At 45.0% G+C, this 11,374-nt stretch overlaps 1 protein-coding gene across 1 annotated transcript in view; it reads left to right on the plus strand.

The window, feature by feature from the left end:
* Positions 1-10,037, plus strand: part of RTN4R (reticulon 4 receptor) — a 125,151-nt gene extending 115,114 nt beyond the window's left edge. The window contains exon 2 of the mRNA XM_054996808.1: positions 8,063-10,037. Coding sequence (XP_054852783.1) covers positions 8,063-9,489 — 1,427 coding nt within the window. The 3' untranslated portion in view covers positions 9,490-10,037. The remainder of the gene's footprint in view (positions 1-8,062) is intronic.
* Positions 10,038-11,374: the final 1,337 nt, after the last annotated feature.

Raw genomic sequence — 11,374 nt, forward strand, 5'->3', positions numbered from 1 at the left:
GCAATGAGTAAAAAGCAGGGTCCAAGGTAATGCATATAACCTGCACAGGATCAGGCCCCGAGGACAGAGAACTGATAAATTTGCAGAGGTCAGGGTCGGGGTTGGGGACAGTAGCTGTGATTCTCCCTTTTCCTAACCCTTTATTTTTTCCTGTGTAGTTTAAACATATTATAAAAGGGCATTTAGTACTTAGACTCTTATTCTTCATCCCCAGTTGAAATGTAGTCTAAATATGTGAAACTGCTCACAATCATCCCTTTGTGTATTCCCCTTTATTGCTGAATTTAGATTATAATCTCAGGGCAGGGACTATTTTTGTTTAGGTTACTTTGTAAATTGATGAGGATGATGATATTGATGGTTATTGTTGTTGATGATGATGATAACAACAACACCTTTTAGTACTCCCTCTTTTCACTCACAGGGCTATTGAAACTGATACTAATTTCTCTCCAGGTCTTAGAGGCAAAGTGGTGAACTGCAGGCTGCAACCATTTCAAAGTGGAATCAAGTGTCTTTTATCACTCCCCACAGAGACACGGCAAGAAAATGCTGTTTGCCTCAGCAAAAGGCTTTGAGCTGTGTCCCAGCCCCTTTATGTCCAAGCAGGAGAGAATTCTAATGATTATTGACCCTGCTCTGAAGGAAAGCTGCATTATAATATCTCCAAATCAATAGAATCAAGAGCCAAGCTGTGGGGGGGAAAGGCCAGGCTTTGGCAAACTGCAGAAAATTGCATTTTGCTCTGGCCTCTTAAAAAGTTTGCGGAGCGTCTATTAGTGGTCCCCAAAGCCTTTTCCTTCTAATTGCCGTGTCTGACAATGCGATCGCACTGGGACCGGCGGAAAGGCAGATAATGGACCTGCTCTAATTGCTTCCCAGTTCTCTGAGTCATCCCACACTTTGGAGATGGCAAAGGGGAACCACTGCCGTTTTTTGACTGGAGGAGGTAACCAGCTTTTAAGAAAGCTCCAGAGGAACAAACATGAAATTCAAAGCCAAGCTTTCTGAGGGAATTGAGGGCTCTGAGATGCAGAGGTTTCATATTTCTTTTAGGGGTGCTTTTGGCTTGAATCATCCTGCAAAGTTTTAATCGTGTTCTAGAGGGAGATGGAGCAGTTGTTCTGTTGAAACAAAGGATGAGCAGCTTTCACAAAACAAAAGATGAGAAAAGAAGCAGTGGGATACCGAGCAGAGCAGGCAACAGGGACATATGGCAGAGAGTCCCAGATGGCCAAACTAAGCTTGCCAACTCCAGGTGGGGAAATTCCTTGAGATTTTAGGGATGGAGCCTGGGGAGGGTGGGGTTTGGGGAGGGGAGGGACCACAGCAGGCTATAATGCCATACAGTCCACCTGCCAAAGCAGCCATTTTTTCCCCCAGAGGAACTGATCTCTGTAGTCTGGAGATAAGTTCTAATTCTAAGAGATTTCCAGTCCCCACCTGGAGGATGGCAACCTCCGCAGCAGCTGATAGTGCAGACTAAACAGGAATGGTTATCAGCAGGAGTGGTGGACAGAGATTTCTTAAAATCTCATCTGTTTTTCCATTGTCAGCCCTCCATGGCCGCATTCATTAGTTGAAAAGTAATTGGTGGAAAGCTTTAGCTGCTCTTGAAAAAAGTTGTGAACAGCCATATTTGTCCATGCAGAATTCAAAACAATGAACAAACTCAATGTAATACCTTTTATGAGGGTCAACTAAATTGACACAAATATTGTACAATGTTTTGAGCTCACCAGAACTCTTCTTCAAGCTGCGCTTGGCCAACTTTAGATTAACAGAGTTGTTGGGAAGCTTTCCGTGCTCTTTCTGTCCAAATTTATCCTCAGCTGTTGGAGCTTCAAAATATCTGGCCTTGATTTATGATGTGAAAGCAATGCATTAGGAATTGTCATTGTTCTGAAGTTTGCTAGTTTGTACAGATTTTGTGCAAGACAGGTTGGCACAACTCTTGTGCATGTACTAGGCATTGATAAAACATGGCACAAAAAGCAATCTGGATGTGATTGTATAATTGGTTGTTTTAAAACTGGGGTTTGGGGATGGTGTTTTACTAACACACAGGAATGCCTGAGCACATCAATAAAACTTTGCACAAAAAAAACCCTGATGCAACCAACTTGCAAATGTGCATTGAAGGGGGAAAGATTCCTACCACAAACTATGTTCTTGAGCTCCAGGCTTGCAAGCAAAATGCCAACTCTGGGTTGAAAAATTCCTGGAGATTTGGGAATGGATCCTGGGAAGGGACCTCAGCGGGGCATAACCCACAGAATCCATCCTCTAACTCAGTCATTTTCTCCAAGGAAACTGTAGTCTGGAGATCAGTATCCCAGAAGATCTCCAGGCCCTACCCAGAGGTTGGCAACCCTAATGCAATACTGCCATCTACTATGGAAGAAAACCTGCCTTTTTCATTCAAAGGCTACATTTAGCCATTAGAAAGCTCTATACATGCACACAGGTATGCATTATTGCCACTTGGTGACTTAGCTAGGGTTGGGGAGTGGTGCTAAATGAGTGCAGTTAAAGGTGGGACGGGGGGGGGGGGGGAATGGACCTCCATGGTCAACAGCCTCTGCAAAAGGTTTTTTTCAGCTGACACCGCTGGACCTTTCTTCCCTTTTAAACCCTGCTCTTCCTTCTGCCCTCCCCAACCCAGCATCAACCATCAATTTAGTTGCTGAGCACACAGTGATCCTCCAGCGCCATCACATGCCGGGATATCATACTTATCTGTGATCAGTGGCTTCTTCTATAAAAGTCATATATATTTGAATATGGAAATAAGAGTTGTGCAGGCAACAGGATTGCAAACTGGACTGGGGTATCTGGCAAGACAAGAGGGCTGTGTGGATGAGCATTTGAGCCAAACATGCAAGCAGCAAAAAAATGTGATTTTGATTTTTGTAATATTACAGTGGCATCCTATGGGGCTTAGACTGGAGTAACTCTTCTTAGGATGGCACTGTTAGTGTAGTATGTAGTTTGAACGGGGAATGCGGCACCATTAGTGGAGGCCAATTTACTGCATACACCACATGGGTAGAATTGCATGTGTAAGGATGTGGGGATGGTGGGTGAAGCCTTCTAAGTATGTTGCTGGCATTGCTTAATGGGAACAGATTTGGGCCTTGATGTCATTCCATCCTGTTTCCTGTCATTTCTTCTGGACACTTTTGGAGATGTACCCTGAATATGCAATGCCAGCACTAGGAATACCTGTAATGCCACCAAAAGTGATGCTCATCCCAGGGCATGTGTGTTCAGTTCCCTGCACTGACTGGGGTAACCATTCTGATTATATGAAAGACAGGATCTTCTTTATGTTGTTGGTTCCTTGGTAGCTTTTTGATGGCGTTCAAACCAAATCCTTAGAATGGATAGGGGCAAATAACACTATGGACGGAGAATAAGCCGCACGGGCTACCAACAGAGTATGCATGTTGGGGCCTTCATTCCTTAGGGAAAGGAGTGGCTAATGGCTATGCTGTACCTGCCATTCTGCACTACTCTAGCTCCTTGACTCAGTGCGTGAGTGTCTGGGCTCTGTTTCTTGGCCCCCATTTGCATCTCTCTGGGTGTTTTAAGCAGGGCTTTTTTGTGTCTGTATTCACTGGGACTGAGTACCAGCATCTTTGGAAAGGGGCCTTTCCCAAGTCCTGAGCCTCATATGCTGGCCTGTCCCACTCAGCCAGAGAAAGAGAGAGTGGACCCTCAGGAACAGTCTAGTCGGGATCTACAGAGGGAGGTGGAAATTGGTGGAAATTGGTGCATTCTACTATATGAGTACTGACACTTATTTTTACAAAAAAAAAATCCCTGATTTTAACATTCTTTCTTCTCCTCCTGTCTGGGAAGAAATCATGCTGGGCAGAGTGATGCCCACATTGCTTTAATTTCCCAAGGGACATCTCCCAGTGTGACATGTTGCCAGCAGGGGACTCGGTGCGCCTTGTGTTATTTTATTCCATACAATGGGCTGTGATGTGTCAAAACACGATGAGCCAGCCAGCACACGTCACCAGCCTGATCCCAGCACACAGCCTTGCAGGGCTGCGCAGAAGCTAATAATATCGGGTACGGATTAGTCTTGCATGTAAGGCAGGTGTCAGCGGCCCCCTGAGATCTGATACGGGAGCCGCATAGAATGCACGTCTCTGGCTCGGATTCTCGGCTTTATTAACTGTTCAGAGTGAGTTACAATGGCAAGATTGTAGGCCCCGGTTTAGGTTTCCAGCTTTTGATTACTTGAAAGACAGAATCTGCCTCCGCCTTATTGGTCTCTTGGTACCGTTCTCATTGCCCCAATAAAACATTCAAGGCATATCTGTGTTATTGACAGGGCAAATGATATAATTTATTGATTGAGATTTATAACCCACCTTCCTGTGCTTTGAGAGAGGTAACATTATTTCAGTAACGCTCCCAGCAACAGCTGTGCCAGAGAGAGAGAGAGCATTAACTAGAATGTTGGATTTAAGAATGCAATCCTGTGCAGAGGTATTCAGTCCAAGTCCATTGAAGTCAATAGGCTTATCCTGGAGTAACTCTGCACAGGATTGCACTATTTATTTATTTCAAATTTCTGTCCCGCTCTCCCCACAAGCGGGCTCAGGGAGGATAACAACATATTAAAATACAATAAAAATTCATCTACATTAAAACAACAGTGTATTAATACACATTTAAAACAGGATGGTGGACAGCCTTCACAGGGAGGGTTAAGATTTTATACACCCTGTTTTTTCAGGCCAGAGGAGGCCCAGCCTCAGCCATATGCCTGGCGGAACAACTCTGTCTTGCAGGCCCGGCGAAAAGATAGTAAGTCCTGCCAGGTCCTGATTTCAGCAGACAGAGCGAGCGTTCCACCAGGTGGGAGCTAGGACCGAAAAGGCCCTGGCTCTAGTGAGGTTAGGCGGGACTCCTTGGGGCCAGGGACCACCAACAGCTGTTTGTCCCCTGATTGGAGTGTCTTCCGGGGAATATAAGGGGAGAGGCGGTCCCGTAGATATTCTGGTCCCAGTCCACACAGGGCCTTATAGGTCAATACCAGAACCTTGAATCTAATCCGGTTAGGGTGGTTCAAGTTGCTGCTGAGCCATGAAGCTCACTGTGTGACTGTGGGCAAGTGACTATCTTTCATCTGAGCCTAACATGTAGGGTTGTTGTTACAATAACCCTCTAATACACTACCTTCAGCTCCTGGGGGAAACAGCAGGATACACATGTGATTAAATATAAACATATTGAGCTGCCTTACAATGTGGTAGATCATTGCTCTCTCTTGGTCAGTATTGTCTGCTCTGAATGGCAGTGGCTCACTAGGGTCTCCGGTGCAGGCAGGGTTGCCAGCTCCAGGTTGGGAGATTCCTGGAGATCTAGGGGTGCAGTCTGGAGAGGGCAGGGTTTGGGGAGGAGCAGGATCTCAGCAGGGTATAATGCCATAAAAACCACCCTTCAAAGCAGCCATTTTATCCAGGGGAGCTGATCTCTGTCATCTGGAGATCAGCTGTACTTCTGGGAGATTGCCAGGCCCCACTTGGCGGCTGTCATTTATAGTCCACCTTTCTCGCTGAGACTCAAGGCAGATTACACAGTGCGAGATTAGTACAGTCAATAATATCAAGGACATTTCCATAAACAATGCCATAGGGTAAATAAAATACAAGTTTACAAAGACCTAGCATTAGCAAGAATCCAAAACAGAGTCGAAGAAACACTGAAACAGAGCATAAGCAATTCTAGGATTAACATTAGACAACATATCAACCCAGTAGGATCATACTTGAGCTGTCATGATCTGGCTGTGCCAGGAAGGCCTAGCAAGGCCTCAGAAGCCTGTTAGCAGTGGGAGTAGGCCTGCCTACAATTCCCAGGAGCCCCTAGGCCGTTTGGCACCCTTTTTGGCCAATCAGAACACAGAGGGCTAGTGCTATATAAGTCTGGGAGGGGAAAAAAGCCTGCGTTATTTCCACCAGGGAGCAGGCCAGAGAAGGTTTGATCTAGGGAGAGAGGCCCTCAGCCAGGTAGGGTGAGAAGAAGACAGGCCAGGCAGACAGAGGGCCAGTGAGTTCAGTCGTGCTAGGGCCTTTTGTTTATTTTGCTTTCACCCAGCTATTGTTGCTAATGTGCCTTGCTTGTTTGTTTGATATTAACTGACCTCCTTGTCAATAAATCCTTTTGTTTGTTGTTACTCTGCTGGGTCCTTATGCCTGTTTATTGGCCAAGCTACGGAGGTCAGAAGGACTGGGAGGGTACTCTGGGCCTTCCCAAGGGACCCTAAATCCCAGAGTGGTGGCAGTGTAAGGTGGCTCACCCCACCTGAGACATGACAGGAGCGCATACTGAAAACAACATATAGTAACAAAGGCAACATAGCGGTAAAGTCTATGGTCCCTAACTCATTAGTAAAGCATCTGACAACCCGTCCCCACAATACAGCCCTTCTATCTGAGTAAAAAGGCCTTTTTGAATAATTCAGTTTTGCATTGTTTGCAGAAAGCCAGGAGGGTGGGGGCTCTCCTGACCTCTTCAGGCTGTTCTACAGGATGGGAGCCACCACAGAGAATGCCCATGTACAGGCTGCTTTTGATGTCACCCATGTGAAGGGTGGTAATACCTGATCTCTTTTTGAAAAAACTGGAAACATCAGGGATAGAACTTTGGACCTTCTGCATGTCAAGCAGATGTTCTACCACTGAGCCACAGTGTCTCCCAAAATATGCTCTTCCCGGGTTACTAAAGAATACTCCACTGGTTCCCAAGCAACCCGTCAGCTGGAGAAGCCACTAGGATCCTTCTGCTTGTTTTTGCAGGGGAAGGTTTATCTTCCTTGAGAGGCAAGAGATGTTGTTCATGCATTTTAATGCCTCATTACACTTTAATGCAAAGTAGCAGGTTGATTGCCGAGTTCAGAGAGTCGGTTGGATGAGGCAATGACACAGAACCGGACAAATTGGAGGCACAGAGAGACTTGGGTCACTCCGGGCCAAGGTGGAAGTCAGGCCTGTCGTGACAAACTGCTGTGTTGTCTGGCAAACCCTTGAGAGGCAACACTAAATCAAGTTGGAATTGCAAAGTGCAAAGGGGATAGGAGGGTAGTAAGTCTGAAGAATGAAAAGGGATGGAATAGTTTCTCCACATGAGTGATGGGGGAGCAGCCCCCGCCTTGTATTGCCACCGTGATGGTCCCTTGTTCTGAAATCCCATTCCAGGGATTCTACCTGACATCCTAGGTCTTGAGTCAGGAAATTCCTGGCAAGAAGTTGCAGATGAAGGACAGGAGTCCTTGCAATGTCTGCTGTTTGTCTCCAAAGTCTGCTGAGTGTCTGACTGTCTGAAAGATTCACTTGCAAAACAGGAAGGCTTCTTAAGAGGATTTCTTGTGATTACTTTTGCATACTTCATAATAGTCCTGGGGAATAATCATATTTCTAAAATTGGGAGGCCAGGACACTCTGGCTTCATAGATGCTGAAGTGCTGGGCTACAGAAGCAGATCACCATTTTAAGCAATGATGATGATTCAGATGATGGCTTGGGGTTCCCAAATGGGTCCAACCACAATTGTCATTTTTGTGGTGGTGGTTTAAGAAATGGCGGAGGGAAGGGAGCATGGAAGAGAAAGGGAGAAGGAGAGGAAATGCAGGGAGGATGAAAAGAAGAAGCAGAAAAAGACTACATCAAGTAAAAAAAATAATGTTGCTTGTTAGAGTTCGAGGGGGATTTGGGGTCCCTGCTTGCATGGGTATAGGATTTGCTATGTATGGGTCCCCTTCATGGCCCATTTCACTGGCCCCTATGCAGGTCTGAAATGTGTTGGCATGGCAAAATGGGTTTTCCTCTTCCAATGTACTTCTGTCCTTGAACTGATTTGGGGGGAAGGTCTTAATGTTTGCATTCCGAGCTACTTAATCCAGTGTTTTGCCAAGGTTGTATGGTTAATGCATTTTGCAAAGATGTGTTTCAACTTAATATAATAGATGCTTGAGGAAGATGCTAATGATCTGATTTGCATACTGTCCTTTCTCTCTCCCTCTCCCTTTGTTGTCCTTTAGGAAGCAAACTGCTGATTTTGGTTCTTTGCTTGAACTTCCCATCAGAAGCAGAATCTTGCCCTCTGGCGTGCGTATGTTACAGTGAACCCAAGATCACCATCAGCTGTCAGCTGCAGGGACTTGGTGCCATCCCCACCGAGATCCCCATCCAGACCCAGCGCATCTTCCTACACAATAACAAGATAACCTTGATCAGGTCCACCAGCTTCACCTCTTGCCGCAACATGTCCATCCTATGGATCCATTCCAATAACATTAGCCTAATTGAGCCTGGGGCATTCTATGGGCTTGACAAACTGGAAGAGCTTGACCTCAGTGATAATGTGAACCTGAGGTCCATCAACCCTTCCACTTTCCAGGGCCTCGTCCACCTTCATACCTTGCACCTCGATCGTTGTGGACTCCTGGAGCTCTCCACTGGTCTTTTCCGGGGGCTTTTCTCTTTACAGTATCTCTACCTGCAGGATAACAACCTGCAGCACCTCCTGGACGACACCTTCGTGGATCTTGCTAACCTCACCTATCTTTTTGTGCATGGTAATAAAATTAAGAGTTTATCAGAAAATGTCTTTCGGGGGTTGGTTAACTTGGATAGGCTCCTTTTGCATCAGAACAGGGTTAGCGTGGTCCATCACCGGGCTTTCCATGACCTTGGGAAAGTGATGACCTTGTACCTTTTTAATAATAACCTGACGGTGCTCACGGGAGATACCATGTCTTTCTTGGTGTCTCTCCAGTATCTTCGGCTGAATGGCAACCAGTGGGTGTGTGACTGCCAAGCCCGGTCTCTCTGGGATTGGTTTAAACAGTTTAAAGGATCTTCCTCAGAACTGGAATGCCACCTGCCTCCTCACTTGGCGGGGAGGGATCTCAAACGGCTGCAGAGCACTGACCTGGAAGCTTGCATGGACTCTTTCAACCAGATAAGAACGAGCGTTTTTAGCACCAAGACCAGGTCTGGGAAATTGTCGACGGCTGACCCACCTCTAAATCACCATGACAGTTCACGAAAATGCTGCCCGCCAGAAATGGATAAATCTTTTATTTATGAAGCCAAAGGCAAGGCGGGTCCATCTTCACACAGCAGCCGGGCTTCCCCAAACAACCCTCTGAAGGATAAGGAAAATATGTCCAAAACCAAGTTCCAAGTGGAGACAGACCTTTCCAAAAATGGCAGCAACAAGCAGATCAATGACTCTCCATTCGGGACTTTCCCCAGTGTGGTGGACCCTCCATTGACCAATCTGAAACCTGAATTCTTAGGCCCAATTGTTCCCTCCACAGTCCCAACCAAAAAGAGGCAGGGGTGTACTAAAAAGAACAAATCTAGGTCGCAGTGTCGTGTTGCCCAAACAGTCCAGAGTTCCACATCACAGCTAAGTCCATTGATTCCCCCCTTGGTATGGAGCCTATTTTGGTTCTGTTAGACGAGCAACTTTTCCCACCTTGATGAATGATACATCAATCTCAGACATTTGCTTAAAAATAAAAATTTAACCCACCTCTACAAAACGTTGCGAACAAGAAGGTAATCTATACCCAGAGAAAGCTTTGTTACATAAAAAGTTAACTGGATGCCTTTATAAAACACACACTCAAACAAAAGAGTTGTACATAATTTATTTGTTCTTCCTGCAATCTGTGTGTTTGATCATTTGGTCTTCGGAACTGCACTCGCTCACAAGAGTTTTTGGCCAGAACAGTTGGTTTTAAAAAATGATTTACCACCCCCATGGAATAAAACAGAAAATAAAGGTGCAAAAAAAAGTATGCCTTTAAAAATGTTTCTAAAAAAATGTGCTTTGCAATTTGAAACTATTCTCAAATGACGTGGCAAGGTCCCTGTCTGCGGAGATGACACATCAATGCCATTTTTCCTCTTGCTTTTCTGAATCTTGCAGTTTAACCACCTTTCCTTTCTGTCATACCATGTTTACGGGAGGGGCATTTGTTAAAGAATGCTTCCTTTTCCATCACTCAAGACTGCAGTATATATATAAATATAAATATATATATATGCATTTTATTTTACTTGTGTACAAGTATGACAAAAAAGATCTAAAATAAAGATTTCTCTTTTTTTTTTCCGGATGGTCTCATCACCTCCCCACACAAACAGATGCATGCCACATACATTTCAAGCTTGTGTTTTTAAAAATCTTTGTGGCAATCACCTGGGCTGGATTGTCTCTGGAAAGGAAGGTAATGAATAAGCCATGGAGCAGGCCACTAGGCAATCTCTAATTGGCACCGGCAAAGGGTTCCCTCGCACAAAAACTCGGTGCTGATGGTACGGTTTCCCTCCCCTGCTGCCTTGCATATTTAAGGCTGCTCGGAAATAGATGAGGAATCTTTAAACCAGGCCTCAAGCCAAGTGTTCCAGAGGCTTGGAGCATGGGAGGAAAGGATCCGCCTGAGCACCGAGGAGTCCTGGGGAGGGAAAGGAGGAGCGTGTGTGTATGGGGGGAGACTCTAGTTTTTCTTCTTCAATCAAATCAAAGGTTTATTACGGTTGCAAGACCAGCCAAGTTAAGTACAGATAAGAGCAGTTTTTAAATACTTAAAATGGATAAATACATAAAAGGAGGAGAATGTATGTGGGGGAGGCTTTAGTTTTTCTTCTTTTTATTTTTAAATTTGCTTTTATTATGCACGTTGTGAAGAATTACGTTCAAAAAAGTTACAAAATGATAGATCAATATATTTAAAATACATAATCATTAAAGACACTACCCTCCACCCCCTAAATACACAAACACCAAACTTATGAAATCCAGGTAGCACTTGTACAGCACATGGAGAGAGGTGGTAGAACTGTATAAGCCGACTTGCTCTCTCCAGTCAGCCTGGAACACGAATGAGGACGGTAAATGCGTGACATTACTTGTATCCCTAGTAGAAGTAACCACGCAAACAAGAGACATAAGATCAAAGTGAGAACTAGCTTAGGATTCCCCAAGTGGAAGCTAATAAAGAAATGTTATTTATATGGAAAACATGGCTGCATTCCTCAAGGACCCTGCAGATCTCTTGCCGATCACATGTAGTTTCTTTTAAATTTTAACTAGTTTTTCTTCTGTTGAATACCACACACTGTGCGCGCACATGCACGGACTCTCTCTAGAGCGGAGCCAAATGTTCTTTTGTTTTGAAGCTGATGTTGACAGTTGCCTCAGGTTTGATGAAGTGCAGCATGTGTACTTTTTAGAAAACAAACTAACCGAACTGCATAAGGTTTAAAGAGTGTTTCTTTGTTAAGGTCCTGGACAGAACTAGTCATAGCTTAGAGCCAGTGTGGTGTAGTGGCTAATG

The sequence above is a fragment of the Eublepharis macularius genome, chromosome 13 (assembly GCF_028583425.1).
Source record: "Eublepharis macularius isolate TG4126 chromosome 13, MPM_Emac_v1.0, whole genome shotgun sequence".
In the NCBI taxonomy this organism is placed as follows: domain Eukaryota; kingdom Metazoa; phylum Chordata; class Lepidosauria; order Squamata; family Eublepharidae; genus Eublepharis; species Eublepharis macularius.